The 21,274-nt window shown below is 42.0% G+C and overlaps 3 protein-coding genes, 1 long non-coding RNA gene and 1 other non-coding gene across 5 annotated transcripts; 3 read left to right on the top strand and 2 right to left on the bottom strand.

Moving 5' to 3' along the window:
* The first annotated feature begins 3,703 nt into the window (after nucleotides 1-3,703).
* On the top strand, nucleotides 3,704-3,777 carry TRNAI-UAU (transfer RNA isoleucine (anticodon UAU)). The gene has a single exon. It is a non-coding gene; the product is annotated as a tRNA-Ile (tRNA).
* Nucleotides 3,778-5,175: 1,398 nt separating this feature from the next.
* LOC127762660 (uncharacterized) lies at nucleotides 5,176-8,009 on the top strand. The gene is made up of 3 exons (XM_052287133.1): nucleotides 5,176-5,479; nucleotides 6,285-6,412; nucleotides 7,110-8,009. The coding sequence occupies exons 1-3, from the start codon at nucleotides 5,221-5,223 to the stop codon at nucleotides 7,785-7,787; spliced, it is 1,065 nt and encodes a 354-aa protein (XP_052143093.1). The 5' UTR covers nucleotides 5,176-5,220; the 3' UTR covers nucleotides 7,788-8,009.
* A 1,109-nt stretch (nucleotides 8,010-9,118) lies between these two features.
* Nucleotides 9,119-9,858, bottom strand: LOC127760684 (ethylene-responsive transcription factor ERF015-like). Its single transcript, XM_052284983.1, has one exon. It carries the CDS (start codon nucleotides 9,856-9,858, stop codon nucleotides 9,148-9,150), a length of 711 nt encoding a protein of 236 aa, XP_052140943.1. The 3' UTR covers nucleotides 9,119-9,147.
* A 3,863-nt stretch (nucleotides 9,859-13,721) lies between these two features.
* Nucleotides 13,722-14,963, top strand: LOC127758882 (uncharacterized). Its single transcript, XM_052283947.1, has 2 exons — nucleotides 13,722-13,832; nucleotides 13,929-14,963. Exons 1-2 carry the CDS (start codon nucleotides 13,722-13,724, stop codon nucleotides 14,814-14,816), a joined length of 999 nt encoding a protein of 332 aa, XP_052139907.1. The 3' UTR covers nucleotides 14,817-14,963.
* A 719-nt stretch (nucleotides 14,964-15,682) lies between these two features.
* On the bottom strand, nucleotides 15,683-21,049 carry LOC127752409 (uncharacterized). Its single transcript, XR_008012359.1, has 2 exons — nucleotides 20,638-21,049; nucleotides 15,683-17,557 (listed from the first exon to the last, which is right to left on the bottom strand). It is a non-coding gene; the product is annotated as an uncharacterized LOC127752409 (long non-coding RNA).
* Nucleotides 21,050-21,274: the final 225 nt, after the last annotated feature.

Here is a 21,274-nt window from a genome sequence, read left to right as displayed (position 1 = left end):
ATTCTATGGTTGATATGATAGCTATGGTCTGCTGCTGAATTTTTGAACTGACATTGATGCAAATATGGATGGAGATTCAGGCAGCTGGTAATTAACGAACTCTAATATTTGTACGTTTGCACATTGGTCATGTATATATATATATATGTAGACAGACACAAACAGAGGGGTGCTGTATGCAGACATGCATATTCAGCTAGCACCACAAATCCAAAATAAAAAAAAACTAACACCACAAATGTTCTGATCTCTCTCCATTCCTAGCTAGAATAGATTCACACTTGCCATTTCGCTGCAAAGATACAGAGCACGCCATCTTGGCCCATTTCAGGCAGCTTGCTCACACTGCAAGGCTCTCTGAAACTTTACAGCCGCTATCTATTTTGGACACCTACCAGGAAATAACTACAGGATTAAATAGGATATATAGATGCAGGGGTAACAATTAATCACAACGAGTAAAAAACCATGAACTTGTAATGATTTTTTCATGTGCTTTTTTGAGGGTGAAACCGTAGAATTGAGAATACCCATATGAAATTTTCAATCATGAATTTACCTCAAAAAATATTTTTTAAAAAAATAGGAAAAAATTACCTAAAGATAAATCAATCGTGAAAGCATGCATTTCCCATAGTGTTGCACTGTTCGTCTTGAGCTTGCAGAAAAAGTTGTAACCAGATTTTCAGGACCCTTCATCAGTGCCATTCTTCTTTGCTGCAACAAAACAGCAGGTGACACTTTATATCTTCTCAGGCACATATGGCAAAATCTGCTCCCAACCGTAGGATCAGAGAATGAACGATCCCGATTCACCCTCTGTCGCCGCTGCCTTTCATTCAGATAGCTAAGGACACCTCAACATCACACCATGATTTCACCTCCTGACAGTTGCAACGCACTTAGCGCCCTTTTAGCCAAGGAAATGGACCACACCAACGTTAAATGGTGGTCAATTGCATCCACCCATTTTTTTGCCTCTTTCTTGTGCAAAACTTCCCTTTTTCTTAAGACAGTGGAAGCATTTTGTGCAAGTTTCCTAAGTTGCTGAGAAAGGAGTCCATTGCTAGGAATGTGTGATGTGTGAAGAAGAAATGGATCTTCAGTTGGATTCCTGGAGATGGAGAAGGAGAAGGACCCTCCTCCAATCCACCTCAATGCCCTACCTGATTTATGGGTGCATGTGGACCATCTGATGCAATATGCTCTGCCTCAATCAGAAAGTCCATCAAGCCATCCAAGTTCAGAAGCTAGTCAAGTTTGCTTATCTACCTAACTCTGTATTAAGGTGTATTTGCAATATTCCATATGAATAAGCAGAACATTGCAAAAAGAAGATTTAAGGGTTTTTTTAAAAAAAACAAGGCAAGATTTTGCCTTGTGAAATTTCAGATTTTAGTGCAACTTCGACAGATAACCTGCCACAAATCAAGTACAAGCACATAGAAATTTTGTTTCAAGAACAACAGAACAAAGGCACTGTTTAGTTCCCACAAAAAAAAATTACGCCCTACACATCGAACGTTTAAACACATGTACGAAGTATTATTAAATATAGGCTAAAAAATAACTAATTGCACAGATTGCGATTAATTTGTGAGATGAATCTTTTAAGTCTAATTGATACATGATTTGACAATGTGGTGTTACAGTAAACATTTGCTAATGACGAATTAATTAGGCTTAATAAATTCGTCTCGCGGTTTACTGACGGATTCTATAATTAGTTTTTTATTAGTGTCCGAACACCCTATACGACACCCTATATAATACCCGATGTGACACGTAAAAAATTTACTCCCATGATCTAAGCACCCCCTTTGTGGACTCATGCAACGATGGACTGCAGTCAGTGCAAAACCTGCAAAATCTACACTGAAAATAACATGTGCTATGTGCTCAAATGCACTCAAATGGGTACTACTACTACTTTTTTGTCAGGTACTGTCATTTTCAGGCCCTCTTTGTTTAGACTTATAAGCCAACTTATAAGTCGAAAAGTCTAAGCCAAAACAAATAAGCGGCTTTTTTGTTTGGCTTTTCTGAAGCCATAAGCCACTCTAACACTAAGCCAAAAGCTAAGTTAGAAAAGCTTTTTTGGCTTATATGAAGTAGATGCATGACTCCACCATTAAACTTAGGACATTAAATCCACCGGCTTATAAATCATATAAGCCAATAAGTTGACTTAAAAGTCTAAGCCAATAAGTTTAAGCCTAAACAAAGAGTGCCTCAAGCGAAGGGGTACACCTCGATAAATGCCAATTTTCAGAGAATAGATGCATGACTTCTTTCAGCTAAATGAATGGCATAATGGAATTCCTTTGATTATAGGAGCGGCACTGCTTTGCTAATTTTCTGAAAGAACTGAAAACAATGAGTGAGAGATACATGAATAGTCCGCTGCATGATATCAATATGCACCGCCAACATGTTCATAATAGGCATAAAGCAATGCAATGGCAAGAAGATTGAGACAGTGATATGAATGTTATGAGTCTTATGACTAGGGATGATGGGAAGATGTGAAAGTGTTTGCGTTGAGGACCAAGGAAATGATGCTAATTAACAATGTAAAATACCAGCAAGATTCAGATGTGAACGTGTTTGCTTTGAGTAGTGAGTATGTTGGTCAGTTCGTCTTATTAAAAAATATACGTAATTATTATTCATTTGATAGTGATTTGATTTATCATTAGATGTTCTTAAAGTATAACTTAAATTTTTATATTTACATAAAAAATTTGAATAATAAGATGAATAGTAAACATTAAAAAAAATTGACAACATCATCAGGGCCGGCCCTGGCCCTATGCAGCCGAGGCGACCGCCGGGGCCCATGATGGTGGGGGGGCCATAATGGGTGTGGGGGGGGGGGGTGCAACACCTAATAATAGTAGTATAGTACCTCATCCAATGTTGAGATCAATGATTTTTATTTGGAATTAAAGGTGTTGCAAGTGAGTTTGCCAGATTCTTCGAGATGCAGATTTCTATCCAAATGTTTCAGTTGCCTATCGAACTCTCTTAACCGTACTTGTGACAGTAACTTCAGCTGAAAGAAGTTTCTCAAAATTGAAGTTGTTGAAGAACTATTTAAGATCAACTATGTCGCAAGAAAGGTTAAATGGCTTGGCTATGTGCTCAACCGAGAAGGATATCTTGGACAATATTGATCTTAATACCGTTATGTCAAGAAATGCCCGAAGAAGTCTCTTTTCATAGGAAGCAATGAATATGATGGGGTTCTATTCTTCATAAAGTTAATAAATAATGATATTAGTTCCAAGTTACAAATATATTGTTATTTTGGTCGACTTTATTTCTTGATAATTATCAGACATGTTAAATTTAATATATGGATGTATTTGTTTTCGTTTTACAAGTAAAATTAGCGTCTATATATATCATAAAATTTTATATATAGCTTAGAGGGTTCATCGCGATGAATTCATCTAGGGCCCTCAAAATCATTGGACCGGCCCTGAGCATCATATATTAAGAAATGAAGGTAGTACTACGATAAATCAAAGCATGTGTAGATCTTGAAAGCACAACAATACAATATGGGGAAAATGTACACCGAGGTAATGCTGTTACAACTTACAACGGCATGTGATGCCTCCCTTTGGCCGGTCAACCTGCTATACAATGGAGATCTTATGTGTATATAAATAAAATGTAAATTCCCATTAGCTGTTTCGGTCCCGTAGCTCAGTCGGTTAGAGCGTTGGTCTTATGAGCCGAAGGTCGCGGGTTCGAGCCCCGCCGGGACCATTTTTTATTCCACAATTAATTCAGTGAAGTTTATTTTGCATTTTGCATCAATGTTACCCCAAGTTTATTTTGTTTTTTCATCTATGTTTACCCCAAGTTTATTTGGCATTTTGCATCAATGTTTTATTCCACAATTAATTCTGTGAAGTTTATTTTGCATTTTGCATCAATGTTTACCCCAAAATTTTGTTAAGTTTATTTTATTTTTTAATCGATGTTTATCCCCAAAAGCTAAATGACAATATTTTGCATTTTGCATCAATGTTTACCCCCAAGTTTATTTTGCATTTTGCATCAATGTTTACCCCAATAATTCTGTTAAGTTTATTTTAATTTTTTAATCAATGTTTACCCCCAAAAGGTAAATAACATGTAGTTTTTTCCCCTGTTTATAAATTTAGGTCCAAATGTTCATTGAACCAACAAACCCAATATTTATCCCTTAATGTTTATCACATATAGTTTTTGTTTCCTTGTTATAAATTTACCCCAAAATTTCCATTTAATCCACAAATAAATATATACATAAAGCAATAGGAAATGCTTTTTTTAAGAAAAAACTCGCATTTACTACCTCTCTTTTTAAATATACCATAATGTTAATTTTTTCACATGTTGTTTGATTATTTGTCTTATTAAAGAAAACTACTTCATATGTCTGAAAAATATTTTTGACACGAGGGAGGATGACCTATGAGGTGCTTTATGCTTAATTTGTATGGTTGATTAGCATATATATTGGTTGCATGTTAGGCTTCCAGCTAAAATCTAGTATGCTTAAAAACAATTGAAGGATAGGTAATACTACCTCCGTTTTAAAATGTTTAACGCCGTTGACTTTTTAGCACATGTTTCACCGTTCGTCTTATTCAAAAAATTTAAATAGTTATTAATTTTTTTCCTATCATTTGATTCATTGTTAAATATATTTTTATGTAGGCATATAATTTTACATATTTCACAAAAGTTTTTGAATAAGACGAACAGTCAAACATGTGCTAAAAAGTCAACGGTGTCAAACATTTTGAAACGGAGGGAGTATTAGATCCATTTCAGAATAAATTAATCTATCACGAGATGTGATATATTCTTTCCTAGTACTACAAATTCATATTCCACGAATTGAATCACGATTTTAAAATTTCCACGAACCACCGTTGGTGAGCACATGCAGCCAGATAGCTCTCGTTAATTAATTTAAGTAGAGCGTGATTTTTGAATCCGATCGAACAGAGAACGAATTCGCCCCAAATTTAGTTGGAGACACGTAACCCGCTCAAAGCGCCACCGAACCATAACCAACCGCTCTCCCTGCCCTCCGGGCCCCACTCTGGGCCCCACAGCGACCACCCCCACCCACACTCTCTCTCTCCCCTCTTCCGATCTTATTTTTTCCATTCCGACCCGAAGGCCGAGCCACCAACCCCCCTCGCGGCCACCGACATGTGGGCCCTCACCCCAAACAGCGGTGGGTCCTCCTGCCTCCCGGCGAGGCGCACCCCGCCGCCGCTCGCCGCCGCCGGCGAGGCCGGCTCGCTGGCCGCGGGGCCCGGGAGGTGGTGCTCGTGGAGGCGTCGTCAGCCAGCGGAGCGGTGGCCCAAGCTGGCGGTCAGCGCGTCAGGGAGGAAGAGCAAGGGCGGCCGCGACGAGGGCGGCGGCGACGAGCCCAAGAAGAACAAGGCGGCGTCCTCCTCCTCCTCCGGTAGGTTCTCTCGGTCGATTGAAACAGATGGTGCTTCCGGTTTGTGCGTACTTGCGCGATTGGGATGGTGAAGGTTGGGGGGTCTTTGTGTGGGAAGCGGTCAAACCTTTGTAGATTCGATGCGGGTTGGAGTGATCGGCGCAGGGGGGGTGAGGTTTCTTCGTTGGAAGTTGTTCAAATTGAGTCATGAAAATGGTTGCGTTAGAACTTAGAACACTTACTAGACATGGGATCGAGATTGGGGTTTATTATGTATTTCAGTGGATTTCTTAGCCGTAATGTTTCATGACGTTTGGGGGTAAATTTTGTGCTGGTAATGAACGAACTCGACGTATTTACGATTGGGATATCTTTGGAGATTGAAATGTTTCTGGTGCAAGTATGGTGCAATTGGTGTAAAATGGTATGCTATGCTTATTTGGTCGTAGAAATGATCGAAATCTGATTATTTATATGATTTTTTTCTCTGAAGGTTTCTGATTGCTTGTTTTGTATTCTAGCTTACACTGCTAAATTAGCATATTACATGTGTTTGGCATTTCTTATTTTCTTAGTATTAGTATAAAAAGACAATGTAAAGTGGATCATTGGATGCGAGCTTTATGTAATGCAAATGGATAACTTTTGAGTTATGTGGTGGTGGCACCGTGGCAGTTTCTTTCATTGTGTTATTAAAAATAATATATATTTCTTTCAATCCTCATAAGATACATGTGTTTTTTGTGGAAAACATAATTCATGAACTTGATTGATTAACTAGTCGTAGGTCTCACCAAATGACCAAATCGATAATTTCTACGTACAGGAAAAGGTGATGCGTCTGCTCCCAGTGGAGATGTTTCAAATAATGAACTGCAATCCAATGACACAATGTATGTACCTGGTAACTTGTCATATTGGAGAGACGTTAGAGCAAGCTTTGTGGTTCCAAAGGTATGGCCAATCAGTTTAAACTAATTTAATCTAACTGTGGCTATCCACTTTTTTTAATGTAAATGAGGTTAATAATAGGTCATCTGTTCTTTACAATATTTTCTTGCTAGATAATTTGCCGAGATTCTGGCTTCGCACCTTGCGTTAGCTCTATTCTAACGACTACATAACACCTCTGAAATAATTTGTTGTCGGTACCATATGGGAAAGGAAGCAACTAGTCGATCTCTGTAGTTTTAGTTGCCCTGTATGTTCACCTCAGCTTTATACCTATTTTTACACTTTCTGAAAACATCTATCTGACAACCTGTGCTCTCTTAAGAATTACTGAATTAAGACAAGGAAATTGTATCGGATGGTCATTGTGACACCATCATGTTATAATTATTCTAGATTCAACTTTCCATTCTACTTTAGATTATCGTGAATTGGCTGGAACATTTTGAAATTATCACATGTACCTTGTTTTGACATTCTCACTGCAAGTAATGCTGCAGGATGTTTCAGCGTGTAATTGATAGTTCACAAGTATTCACTATGCTTGTCCTGAAAAACATCCATTTTGCCCTGTCTAGAAAAAATATTTTTTTTCTCCATAAGCAAAGTAATATCCTGTCTCTACATAACTATAATTGGTGTTTTTGATTATGTAATACTATCTCATTGCTGCCTATTCTCTGTTATGTTTTCAAATCAGGTGCAAACAGTAGATGCACATACTCTACCACAAGCAGCTACGGATGCACCAGTGCACTGTCTTCCTCGGAAGTGGGCACATTCTATTCCAATGCCAGAATCTGGTTGTGTGCTGGTTGCTGCTGAAGAGCTTGATGGCAATGGTACGTTTGAGAGAACTGTAATTCTCCTCCTAAGATTAGGTTCAAGAGATGCCTATGACGGCCCATTTGGCGTCATCCTAAACCGTCCACTGTATACAAAAATGAAACACGTGAACCCATCGTTCCGCAACCAGGCAACCCCTTTTAGTGATTGCTCCCTCTTCTTTGGGGGACCTGTCGACATGAGCATATTCTTGATGAGGACTACCGATGACAGACCAATTAAGGGGTTTGAAGAGGTGTCGCCAGGCATCTGCTTCGGTTTCAGGACTGACCTAGAGAAGGCCAGTGCTCTTTTGAAGAGTGGTGCGGTTAAGCCTGAGGACTTAAACTTCTATGTTGGGTACTCTGCCTGGGATTACGACCAGTTGTTGAGCGAGATTGATCAAGGATACTGGCATGTCACTTCCTGTAGCTCAGGCCTGATAAGCGACTCCCTTGCAACAGATCCTTCTTGCCTATGGACTGAGATATTGAAGCTGATGGGAGGCCAGTACGCAGAACTGAGTCAAAAGCCAAAGGAAGATGGCTCGTGAAAATTCTTGCTTGCTAGCATAGTTTGGCACAATTGACGTGCTTGGTTTGTACATAATTGGGAATAATCTCGCCCGGTCACTGGCCAGGGTAATTGAACAGTCCTAGTAGTAGTTTCATGTGGTCGTCTTTGTCCTCTGTATTACTTGAACAAATATTATGGATTACTGGTGATAGAACGGTGTGGGCTGTGAATAATTACTGGAATTACATGCTTCCATCAATTTTCTATGTGCCACATAAAAATCCGAAATTGAGATAATTGCCTTGGCTCATTTGACCGAGTTTTCATAATGCTCAGTCCTGTGTTCATGGTGTGTGATTACTGATATTTACTGTACTTCACTCTCTAAGTGACTGTTCAAGCAAGGCTTAAGTGGCAAGTAGTACAACTATTGCCCGAGAGATTAAATCATTAAAATGTTTTGCTTTTCTAGTCAAACGTGTATTGCACAAGATTAAGCTAAACGCGTCAGGCACAAAGGTAGGGAGATTCAGATTGCGACAGTGAGAAGCAGATACTTCAGATGCGCCACAATCCTGCACTCACTCACGAACGCCTTTTTATTTCGTGCCAATAACCGCGTTCGTTTCAGTACTTGTCCTCACTACTCGTCTAATCCCCCTATTGATTAGTAATTCATTAATTCACAGTCACAGCAACGGCTATGGAATTAAACTACTGTGTGAAAGGAAGACACAGGAACTCAAAAGGGTTGAAAAAAAATGATAGTGGACTTTCTGACAGAACTGCAGGTAAATTTCAGACTTTCAGTGCAAGTGTGCAACTATTCAACGTTTCTGAATGCCCTGGAGGCCTGGACTTGTTCTGTTCTTGGCGAGAGTAACTACAGTTACTGCGTTGTTGCCGTTGTCATACTCTCTGAAGAGTTGGTCTACACTCGAGAGTCTACCGGTTTTGACGTGAGCAGATGTTACCTGCAGTACATTCACAACCAGGCCATGTAATACCAGAATTACTGCCAAGTCTGCGATGAATGCAGCGAATAAATTTGAAAATTGAAATTTCAGCAACGTCAAATTCGTGTTATGGAGAGTATGTAAGTTGCAGATAGTGGAAGTGTTTTACGAGTGCTGTAACTAATTACAGAAATTAATTATTATAAAAACAAATGACCAAATAGAAAGTCAAAAATCATCGAAGGGAAGTTCCAGTTTGGTTCTGGAACTTTCAGTCAGTTTTGAGGTCACAGCTATCGTCTTCGTCGGCGTTCCTGGCCGCAAGCATGGTCAACACAGCATCTTCTCAATTGCTTATCAGTGTTTTTTGAACTTTATTATTGCATCAGCCAATTAATACCAATCTTAATTTTTGTGTTTTGCTATTTTGTCACTGCGTGATTACATCAGGATCTCCATGTCATCCACGCTAATCTCCTCGGCACAGACGAGCTGCCGCTCGCCGCTCGTCCTGGCGTTCGCGCCGGCGGCATGCGCGTGAGCGCCGTACATCCCGCGGCGCGCCAGCTCGTCGTGCCGCGCCGCCGTCGCGCCGGCGCAGTGATCCGGGCGCGCGTACGCCGTCGCCGGCGCGGGCGCGGGCGCGGCGTCCCGCGCCGCCACGAGCTGCGCGTCGGCGGCCATGCCGGCGTCGGACGCCACGCGCTGCACGGACCGCGGCGACAGGCGCGCCACGGCGGCGCCGCCGCCGTACGTGGCCGCCGCGCGCTCCGGGAAGTTGAGCGTCGCGCCGCCGCCACCGCCGTCGGCCGCGCCTCCGCGGAGGAAGTAGACGGCCGTGTCGTGCGCGACGGCGGCGGCCTCCGGCGTGGCGTAGGACCCCAGCCACAGCCGCTCCCGCGTGCCGGGCACCCGGATCTCCGACACCCACTTCCCCCACCGCCGCCGCCGCACGCCCCTGTACCTGCACCGCTCCTCCTCCTCGCCGCCGCCGCACTCCGCCCGGCTCATTGCCTCCTCCGGCGAGCTGAGATCAACCTCACCGTGATCTCTCTCCGTTCTTGACTTAATTTCACCCTCGATTTGATTCGTGAGCGTTGAGAAAGCAAGTGTACGTACTACGCGTATATATATGCATGGGAGGTCAGCCATGGCGAGTTGACCTGCTAGCTCGCCGAATCGATCGGATTTTTGCTTGGGATGTTTGACTTCGAGAGATTTCGCGCGGGAAAAAAGTTAACCGTGTGTGTGTGCTGTGATATTTCTGGCCGGTACGTGAGCAACGTAAAGCTGAGGCGGCGGGGTCAAACCTCTCAGGAGGGTCAAACCATTGTTAATACTGCATAGTCTCTTGAGGCATTGTTTGTATAATGGGATTGGAAAATGATTTTTCACCATCAAAAGATATCTTTAAATCCTAACCATTCATTCTCCCTCTTCCATTTAGTCCTAACCCTTTATTCATTTCTCAATCCTAATCCCACTCTCCATTTCCCATTATCCAAACACACCCTGAGTGTCTAGAAAGCTAGAATTAATTAGTTCAACCCGATTCTAGTAACTTCAATTATTCGGATTAATAATTTAAATAAATACTAAGCATATTCTGTGAGTTTTTAAATTTGTTTTTTCAGTAGGAAAATCATTTTAATAAAATTTTCTTCAAAGTGGTTCATGTTGATTTCGGAGCACCTTGTTGTTTTTTTTTTTTTGCCAATAACATAAAATTGAATGTACATATTTAACATATTTTTTGCCTGCTAAACACACTGACAGAGTACGTTTTTTTTAGGTATGATCACCTAGCTACTTTTAGTGCAGCATCATCCAAGACCGTAGAGAGTTTTGCCTTGTCCAGTGATGTGACAAAAGACTACAGTAGTAGCCACTAACATGGGCGGCAATACCTAACCACACACCAAAAGGCATATTCGTTTCATTTAGGCGGAGAATGTCTGAATAATTCCATTCATACAAAACAAATGATTAAAAAAAACAAGCGTCCAACGAATTAAAAAGCATGAAAACGTGCGGCAAAACTGAATAAAAGCATCCGATCTGAAGTAGTCAATCCCTCCCATGTTGCACCGCTTGTTGGTATTGACCGGACCGACAGACCGGCTCCAGTGATTTCAGGTTGTAATATAAATGTCACCTCCGGTTTCATTTTAATTGACGTTTTAAAGGTTTACAAAATATATCCTTAACCTTATTTTTTTATTATAATATACACAATAAATAAGTGCATGTTTACTTTTATTATAGTGCTTTGAAAGACAAATCTATGTTGTTCTAGTTTCTTTAAAATATTTAAAGTTATTAATGGTCAAAGTTATAAAAGCTTGACCTCAACCTTGTCTAAAGCGTCAATTATTATAGAACCGGAGGAAGTACAGTGTATTATCCTTGACTTAATGAATTTCACTGCATTAGTATTTATCACAAGTAAACCATTTACTCCTTTTCATCAAAAGGAAGTGGCATTTTCTAATATGTGCAGTCAACAAAATTTAATTTTACTTACTAATATGTACTTCCTCCGTTTCGAAATATGTTTATTTTTCAATCATCACACACATACTAATATAAAATAAAAAAACTATAATCCTCATTCTTTATCAAATCCCAATGCAACTATTATTCGCTTTATTTATTCTTAATACAAGTATTTCCTGCTTTCACAAATTCCGATGTAATGATTACTTTAAAAATAAATTTATTTTGGAACAAATAAAATAAGCTAAAAATAAACTTATTATGGGACAGACAGAGTATTTGAACATTTCGAATCAACTTTTAAAAATTGGTCTATTTAGATTTATCTTTAAATATAATTATTATAACTTCACAACATTCCCCATATACTCATGGTCAGTAGTAATTCATAATCAATCTAATGCACTACTTCCTCCAACTCAGTTTCAAAATAAGAGTGCAAATTAACAAAAATAAAAAAATGCTTAAAATAATATCGATATTGTTTTTATGTTTCAAACATCGATTATTTATGACAGAAGGTGAAACCACGTACACTACTATCATGGTCAAGGGAGCGGGGTGCATGCAGTCATAAAAATCTTTACTCGTTCGCGGGTGGTGACGTAAGGATATTTTCTGTGACGGTGACACGGCCGGGGTAGCGTGTGGTTTGGATGGACAGGGAGGACGGAGGAATCGAGCAAAGCCGATACGAATCGAAGCTGTCACGTGTGGAATTGACCATCCGATCTCATCTCAGACCACCATGCACGTAACACGCCTTGCAAGAAACTTTCTTTCTTATTGACCCCCCATAGGCTGGCCTCTACCTGAGACTGACAGTGGGACCCGCATGGGAATATATATATATATATATATATATATATATATATATATATATATATATATATATATATATATATATATATATATATATATATATATATGTATGTATGTATGTATCACTGGTAGTTTGACGGTTAAAAACGGGCATTGGACTATTTGGGGAGTTGTGGTCGGCAGCTCTCGACTGGTCGACCGGTTCTTGGTCGGCTGTTAATTTGGACCCTCTCGTTTGGCTAGACATCGTCTTCGAGGCCTGGAAAATTTGTTTGAGCTCTGCTTCTCCTGTAGATTAATTCATGGAAGGTATATATGTGTCAATATTGTGAATTTTGCAACAGACCAATCATGTATAGCAAGAGTTCAAGACCAATCATATATAAGGCTATGTTCTTTAGTAACTCATTACCGAATGATTAATCAAGTATTACCTAATTTTCTCTGAAAATATATTAATATGATTTTTTAAAAAAAACAACTTTTGTATATAATTTTTTTGCAAAAAAAAGATATGGTTTAGTAGTTTGAAAACGTGCGCAAAAAAACAAGATAGTTAGATTGGTGAGTTGGGAAAGTGACCCAAAGAACTCAGGCTAAGTGTCGTCCACTTCCTTTCTGTGTTGTTTTGAGTAGGGTAGCGATGAAATGAGCTCAAATAACGTGTCACGTAACAGTATACCAGCCAAATGTTAAAGCAGGACTGTCAAAATAAAGCAGTTACCATTTTTTATTACTAAAATTTCCTTTTGGACTATCCTTATCTTATAATTTCACTTTGGCAATGATAATTTTACCATTGTTATATTTTGGATCATTCTAAACTTTCTTACATGCATAGGTAGGGGAGTTCTTTGGCGTGTAGAAGTGGATGTGCTCAAGGCTATTGATGTGTTAAAGAAGAGTTGGGTGGTTTAAAGTTAAACAACGATAAAAGAAGAAAACATATCAGCGCCGGTCATGAATTTAGGCATCTTACCAGTTCTATCGTACTTATTCCACTAAGTGCTCATGTTGTTTTAATATTAGTAGTCCTATATATTATTGGTATCATATTGATAAAATTGTTACGTATATGTAGAAAGTGATGGCAAAAATAGATTGGTGATAATGTGATTTTTTAAAATTAGAATTCCATTGCAATGCACGGGCAATATACTAGTATACTCATATATATGCATGCTAATTTAACCATTATAATATTAATGTAAATATTGCCAAGAGCACCATCCATCGAAAAAGATCACGATTTATCTGCTTCAGAATATGTAGAAACGCATTGACATGTACGGAATATTAGCAAGTTTTATTTTAGTGTAAAAGGAAAAGAAAACAAGGACGATGCAGGGACCAGGAGAAAAAAACGAAACAAATAACTCAGATGATAGACGGCCCATCTGACGGGCCTATGGACCTATGGTTGGGCTGGCGACCCAACTCACAAGGACGTCACTTGCAACACAGCAAACCGACATATTTTAAAGGGAAAAACTGTCGCCACTTTTTTAGCGTTTTCGAAAGAAACACGCACAATTTGATCTCCGAGTCCGTCACGACTCACGACGCAGATTCACAATCGGATTCGGGACAGAGGCGCCGCCTATTTACGTGCAGACGCGGCCGCGGGCACACGGGAACATCACCATATCGCAACTCTCGAGGCAACAAACGCACCAGACACGATCGACTCCATCATCATGGGGCACACAAGCAGCACGTCCGCGCACGCCGGCGAGCGGCCACCGGCGCCGGCGCCGGCGCCGTTCGGCCCTCTGCCGGTGTTCGTCTACGACCACGGCCTCGACCCGGCCAGCCGCCGCCACACCGTGGTCCGCATCGCCGCCGCCGCCGGCGGCGCCGGCAACACCATCGCCCTTGAGACGACGCGCGTCGTCGTGCCGGAGCTGGCGAGCAACGACTACCACGTGACGCCGCACGGCTGGGTGTTCCTCAGCGAGCCGGCAGCCGCCGGGACCACGCGGCGGACTCGCCTGTGGAACCCAACCACCGGCGAGGCCGTCGAGCTGCCGCGCATGGAGCAGCCGCTCCCGGCGAGCTGGAAGTGCTATCTCTCCGACGACCCCACCGCCGCGTCGTGCGTCGTGCTCGTGCTGGCCATGTCGGAGCCCAAGCTCCTCTACTGCCACGTCGGCGCCACTGGCGGCCGGTGGGTCGCCCACGAGTACGACATCGGCAACGTCGGCCTGCCGCCTTCCTACGCGCCGCCGCGGCGGCGGTTCATTGGGAAGACGGCGGCCGTGAACGGCAAGTTCTACTTCGTGGAGACGGGTAAGCTCGGCGTCCTCGAGTTCACCCCGTCGCCGGAGATCAGCTACCTCGAGTACCCGCACCTGGAGCTCCCCGACGGCTCCAACTGGGGCACGTCGTTCCTCGCGTCGTCCCACGGCGAGCTGTTCGAGGTGCACGTCTTCCTCAGGGACTTCACCCCCGAGGTGCTCGCCGTGCGCGTGTACAGGATCGACCTCCGCGGCGGCCGCCCGGCGTTCCGCGAGGTGGGCGACCTCGGCGACCGCGCGTTCCTCCTCGGCGACGCCAACGCGGCGCTGCTGTGCTCGGCGAGCGCGCACGGGGTGAGGGGCAACCGCGTCTACTTCATGCGCAACATGTTGAGGGAGCCGGACGGTGGGTCGCTGCGCGTCTACGACCTGGGCGACGGGACCATTGAGGAGGTGCGGCCGTGTCCGGGTGTATCGGAGCTTATGCGCAACCCGTTCTGGGTGATGCCCACCGATCAGTGCTTGGAAGAGACGATAGACTTGATAGAGCACTAGGACACCAACTGCGTGCTTTGCGTGCTACTCTTTTGCAAACACAGGATATGAGCGTCGTTTATGTAATGGCCGTTTTCGTTTTGTTAGTTTGGAGTTTTCATCTATGCTTACCGAGGCAACCATCTACTCCTTTCGGTCCTGCCCATGGTAAATATAAGATGTATTACTAATAGTTTTAAATACTCCTAAACTTCGAGCACTATTTTCTTTCGTAAATATATCACCAAATAGCTCTATGAATGTACTTCTAAATACTATTACAGTTTCGTCCAAAATTAGTAGCTCTCCTAATAGTTTTAAATCAAAAGTTTATCCAAACAATTCAGTTTTTCGTTTAAACTGTTAAAACTATAAAATCCAGCTTTTTCGATTAGATTGTGAAGAGCTATAGATCTTGTTTGAAGGAGCATCTAGCAACTAGAGTTTCGCCCACAATCTCCAACTCTTAGAGAAGCTTATCCAAACAATCCATTTTTTCATTTAAGATTGTGAAAACTATAAAATCCAGCTTTTCATTCATATTTTGAAGAGCTATAGATCTTGTTTGAAGGAGCTTCAAACTTCAGTTTCTAGCAACTTCATATTTTTCATTCATATTCAGCTTCTAGCAACTTCAGTTTCTCCCAAAATCTCAAACTCCCAAAACGATCTTCAACTTCTCCCACAATCTCAAACTCCCAAAACGATCTAGATCCTCATCCAGATTCTAATTCTTTAGCAGCTCGCTACCAACTTCAATTTCACCCAAAGTAGTTTATAGTTCTAATATAAAACAATCCAATACAGCTTTCCGTTTAGATTGTGATAAGCTATAGCGGCAGTAGAATATAGAAAATGAGAAAAATGGGCTATAAGCTAAAAGATGGTTTTCCTAGCTTCTCACCAATAGGATTCCTACCCATTGCATTTCAGGATCTAAAACTCTCCCAACCAAACGTAACATATATGTTTACAGTATTTCCCAAAGTACTATAAGCGATGAAAATGTATGAGGGCAACATTCGAGGGAAAAAAGCACTATTTGCCAAGCAAATTAAGACGCGTTAAAAAACTTTTACAGTGCAGCTTGAAACAACAAGAGTATAGCACCAGCGAAATACGTATACGTAATACTAGTATAAAAAAGACGCCAGGTTCATCCTCGACACCACCGGTCCACCGCCTTCCCAAATCCGATCACTCCGAATCATCCCGCCGGTGAGCTTTTTCCTCGCAAATATCATCACCCATCTCGGGGCCTGCGAGCCTCTCCATCTGATCTCACAACCTTCAGAACTTGCAGTTTGTCGCATCGGGAGCATCGGGATCCGGCCTCGTCTCACCGCACTTGTCCGATCATTTCATCCCCGTAGGGTTTTTGCTTCACCTTCTCGATCTGCGAGTCGTGATGATTTCACCGGTGTAATCTCTGCAATCTTTTGCTCCGCAGGCAAGAACCCTTCGCCATTTTGGATCAACGATCTGCAGCGCAGGACCTCCCCCCGCGGTAAGATTTTGCTCGACAATTTCGATTTGGGCTGAGTCCCCAAGATTTTGCCCCGTGATCTCTGAATCTTTCTCCGCGGTCTTGCTTTGCAGCACCTGACCTTCATCATCTTGTAGCCGTCTCGGTAAGATTTGCCCAACCATTTCGATCTGCGAGTTGTCCAGATTTTGCTGTGTGATCTCTGAATCTTACTTTGCAGCAGCAGGATCTCCCACGCCTATCTTGCTTTGCAGTACAGGAATCTTCCACCCATCTTGTCCCCGCCACGGTAAGATTTGTTCGACCATTTCCATCAGCATGTCATCAAGATTACGCCAGTTTGATTTCTGAATCTTTCCCTGCAATCTTGCTTTGCAGCCCTGGACCTCACCCCATCTCGGTAAGATTTGCTTGACCATTACAATCTGAGTCTCCATCTGATCTCACAACCTTCAGAACTTGCAGTTTGTCGTATCGGGAGCATCAGGATCCGGCCTCATCCCACCGCACTTCTCCGATCATTTCATCCCCGTAGGGTTTTTGCTTCGCCTTCTCGATCTGCGAGTCGTGATGATTTCACCGGTGTAATCTCTGCAATCTTTTGCTCCGCAGGCAAGAACCCTTCGCCATTTTGGATCAACGATCTGCAGCGCAGGACCTTCCCCCGCGGTAAGATTTTGCTCGACAATTTCGATTTGGGCTGAGTCCCCAAGATTTTGCCCCGTGATCTCTGAATCTTTCTCCGCGGTCTTGCTTTGCAGCACCTGACCTTCATCATCTTGTAGCCGTCTCGGTAAGATTTGCTCAACCATTTCGATCTGCGAGTTGTCCAGATTTTGCTGTGTGATCTCTGAATCTTACTTTGCAGCAGCAGGATCTCCCACGCCTATCTTGCTTTGCAGTACAGGAATCTTCCACCCACGCCCATCTTGCTTTGCAGTACAGGAATCTTCCACCCATCTCTGAATCTGTTCTGCAGAGCTTGGCCCGCCTCCATCTCTTATTGCCAGCTCAATCCCAGCATCCTCCAGCCTGCAGAGGTTTGTACATTTCCATCTTGCGCTCCTTTCTTCACCAATTGGTACTTTGAAATCCCTTTTGATCACAGCACATGCAGATGGCTGACAGCAAGCTGAGCCAGATTCCCAAGCAGCCCGGCGACAATGAGGATAGTTACTACTCCTGCTGCAAGATATGCGGACTCTCTGTCGACGATGGCAAGTTCAGGCCAGAGGACATCATCCGCCATCGTGATTGGTGTGCATCAGTGCTAAACCTGAAGACCATAGAAGAGCAGAAGAAGCAAAAGAAAACAGGCAAATAAATGGTAAGAAACTGAGTCCAGGACCTGATTTGAATGATAATGAATGCATGAGTAACATTGATTAATCAGGATTCAATATAAACACGGAACTAGGTTTTCTCTACTGTGAGATGAATCGCTGAATGCAGCTATCTCAGTTGAAATATTTGTGCATCATATAAGAACCTTCTAAAGCTCATTTAGAAAAAAATCCACAGGTGCATGCATAACTGTTTGGCAGGTATTGAACCTTTCAAAGGCCATTTAGTTGAAAAATTCCACGTGTGCAAGCATACCTGTTTGGCAGGTTAAGATTACAGAACAAGTGATAATAATCTATTTGACAAGGGTGATTCCCATATAATATTTACATGCTTTCAGTTGTTCAACTGAATATTTGTAACTTTACAATGTGCTAAGTACATCTGGAAAGAATGCCTAGTTAAAACATGGAAACCAGCGAACAATAAACTACAGGACCAAGATGTCATTAAAAATAATCCCATTTCATGGCATTTTACAAATAATCAGGGGCAGTGCTCAAGTAATAGCACATTGGGTCTGGCTAATCCTTTGATTTGGTTCATTTAGTATCTCTGCATATATACATTAGTATGGATCTGACATCTTAGACTTCACATTTAAGTTGGCAATATACACATATAACTGTTTCAAGTTGAATGTTTAATTCTACAATGGTGCAAACTATTGTCTGTGTACATTACCACTTTTCTCTAGTTTGCAATTTGCTGCTTAACCTCAGAGAAGGGTTCCCTTCTCAAATGTAGTTTGAGATTCACTGCAAGTAACTCCCATGTGTTTTCTTATATTCTCATTTCCTTTTTGTCATTTAACTTTTTGAAATCTATACATAACAAATGTAGTATTTTTTTTTCAGATCTTGTACAGCTACATATTATACAAGTCTTGTTACATTTTCTGATTTTGACAGCTGCACATCAATCAGATAATAAATTTGCACATCAGAACTTCACATTTGTTCCTACACTGCACTTTTGGAGCAATTTCAGACTTAGTTTGCAATTTGGTTGCTTAAACTCTGAAAATGGCCCCGTTTTCAGTTGTAGTTTGCAATTAACAGCAAACAGTTCCCATTTTCATTTAATCTCCTTTCCTTTTTGTCATTGGACTTTTGAAATCTATACATAACAAGCATAGTACATTTTCAGATTTTGTACAGCTGCACATTGGTCAGAATACCATTTTGCATACGAACATGCGCTTGAAGCAAAATTTCAGAACTTAATATTTGTTCTTACACTGCAGGTCAGTAATGAGGAAGATTCCTGTCCCTACTGGATATGCACAGTCATCCAAAGACATACATATAGCTCATTACAAGTTAACTGTCCATAATGGTTTTTACACATGATTTTACATGTGCTGCAGGACTTTTAGACATGATTTTACATGTACTGCAGGATTTGGTTAAAGGGCAACCATGTTTTGCCTCACATATTAGTTTCTGATGAAACGTTTTAACTTGGGAGAAGTTAACTCTCCATAATGCGGTTTTGAATGATTTTATATGAAACGCAGTCATTTGGTTAAAGAGTGAGACCAAATTGCCTCCCATTTATTTTCTGATAACAGATTAGTTTGCTGACTTTCTACAATGCTGTTTTGAAATGTATTTGGTACTTCAAATTGCATTTGAGAAAAGCTATGTAACATTTTGTCAAGAATGGTAAAATATAGATGTATGACCATGTCTTTTGTGGGTGAACAAAGAACAAAGGAAATATCATGGCATGCATCATTGGGCAGTTAGCTTCAGATTGTACTTTGGTTAGGATTGTTCGTTTTTCCCAGAAAGTTCTTAACTGTTTGCCACAGGCAAGCTAGTATTCAAAAGGGCAGCCACCAACATCTCTTATTGCTATGTCAGGGTAAAGCACGAGCCAGTTCAGAAAGTCATAGGAGAAAGTAGGTTTAAATACCCCCTAACATCTCTAATTGCTATGTCAGACAGATAGGTGCATAGAACTTAAAATAACACCGAGAAACAATGCCTCCCTGTGATTAACCCCACACACAATCTAAGCAGAAAACTTAAGAACCAAACCTAGAGAAATTTTGAACTGCATTGAGGACAAAATATAATAGCCATATAATTTTCAAATGCCCTAATGTGAGATAATTCTGGCCTGATATCTTATGAGAGTTACTTCAACAGCATATCCTATGGCAATAAAAGTTCCATTGATGAAAGGATTATCTACAGCAGGGACAATGTTCTTTTGATATTGCCACATGACACAGGTTTTAAAATACCATTGGTCGTAAGAAATAAAGTTGGAAAGACCTTGTATGAATCAATCATTGGCATGTGAGCTCCACAGCTCGACTTATAATTCTCATATACAAAGGTATTTTCCAATTCGAACATATTTGCGATGGCACTTTCGATAAATTATTGATAAATGGTGTGCAACCAAAAAAAGTTTATAGCCCTGCTTAAGTTGTCTTAATCTTCAATTGTAAGCGATTTCAGGATTGAATTCATTCCCAGTTGTCAGATCCCAAACAGAACTATGAGAGATAACCCAAAAACCTGAACAAAGGACTGAAAATTGCAACGACGATTCGCAAGATCACACCTTTCAGCCAGGTGAACCGGAGAGACTCATATCACTAAGAAAAGTACCAGATCCAGCGTTGCATATGTCAAACAGGATCCCCAATTATCAGCTCTCAATCGTAGAGAAGAAAATGAACCCCCCCCCCCCCCAAAAAAAAAAAAATCTGAACAAAGGACTGAGCGATTCACAAAGACTGCACCTTTCGCCGCAAACAATCAAGAAAGACTTATACATACCACTCGAGGAATACCAGATCCAGCGAAATCAACAGATCAATAAGCAGATCGAAGGAAACAGAGCTACGGGTCCAGCGTTTAACACGGAAAGATCAGTAAGAGAAGGTACGGTACCTAACGCCGGCGGCAGGTCATAAGCTAGTGGATCCCATTGGCCGGCCGGCAGTGACATGAGGTGAGGAGACGACGAGACAGAGAGGGAGGAGAGAATTACCACGCGACACGATGAGGCCTCGTCCGGGTCCTCCGCACGCCTGCCACCCGACGGCCGCCGTCTCCGCGGATCGAAACCACCCCGACGGCAGCCAGAGCAGGATCCATAAGATTGCCGCCGGCCACGGATTTGGATCCGCGCGCGCGCCTGCCGCCCTGTCCCCGTCGGAGCCCTCCGTTGCCTGCCGGCGACCAACGCTCGCCGCCCATCGGCGCGACACGGGACAGGGAGAGGCCGGCGGAGAGACCCAAGACGGGGGACGGCATGTATCTAGAGAGAGAGGGGAAAGGAAACGATGGTTGAGAAAAGGAAGGAAGATATATGCCCCCTCGTGTAATTGTTATCGTTAAAATTGTTAAAAGAAAAAATAAAAAAATATTAGGGCATTTAGGTAGTTTTAGTGAAAAAGGAAAAAAAAAAAGGAGTACGACGCTGCATATGGACCAGTAAAAAAAACCAAAAACTAAAGGAATAAGTTCACTCTAGGTCCCTCAATTTGTCGCTCAGTCTGATTTTCGTCCTTAATCCGGAAAACCAGGTACAACACGTCCTCCAACTTTCAAAACCGTGCAATCGAGGTCCCTCGACAGTATTTGACTCCGGTTTTAACCGATGTGGCGCCTACGTGTATCGTTTG

Source organism: Oryza glaberrima, chromosome 1 (assembly GCF_000147395.1).
Source record: "Oryza glaberrima chromosome 1, OglaRS2, whole genome shotgun sequence".
Classification (NCBI taxonomy): domain Eukaryota; kingdom Viridiplantae; phylum Streptophyta; class Magnoliopsida; order Poales; family Poaceae; genus Oryza; species Oryza glaberrima.
Note: the sequence above shows the minus strand (reverse complement) of the source record. Positions and strands in the feature narration are given on the sequence as shown.

Bases quoted from the DNA above. Each gene is read 5' to 3' on its own strand.
- LOC127758882 (XM_052283947.1), top strand. From the start codon at position 13,722: ATGGGGCACACAAGCAGCACGTCCGCGCACGCCGGCGAGCGGCCACCG. The intron at 13,833-13,928 runs GCCAGCCGCCGC...GTCGTGCCGGAG, and splicing joins ACGACCACGGCCTCGACCCG to CTGGCGAGCAACGACTACCA.
- LOC127760684 (XM_052284983.1), bottom strand. From the start codon at position 9,858: ATGGCTGACCTCCCATGCATATATATACGCGTAGTACGTACACTTGCT.
- LOC127762660 (XM_052287133.1), top strand. From the start codon at position 5,221: ATGTGGGCCCTCACCCCAAACAGCGGTGGGTCCTCCTGCCTCCCGGCG. The intron at 5,480-6,284 runs GTAGGTTCTCTC...TTCTACGTACAG, and splicing joins GGCGTCCTCCTCCTCCTCCG to GAAAAGGTGATGCGTCTGCT. The intron at 6,413-7,109 runs GTATGGCCAATC...TTTTCAAATCAG, and splicing joins CAAGCTTTGTGGTTCCAAAG to GTGCAAACAGTAGATGCACA.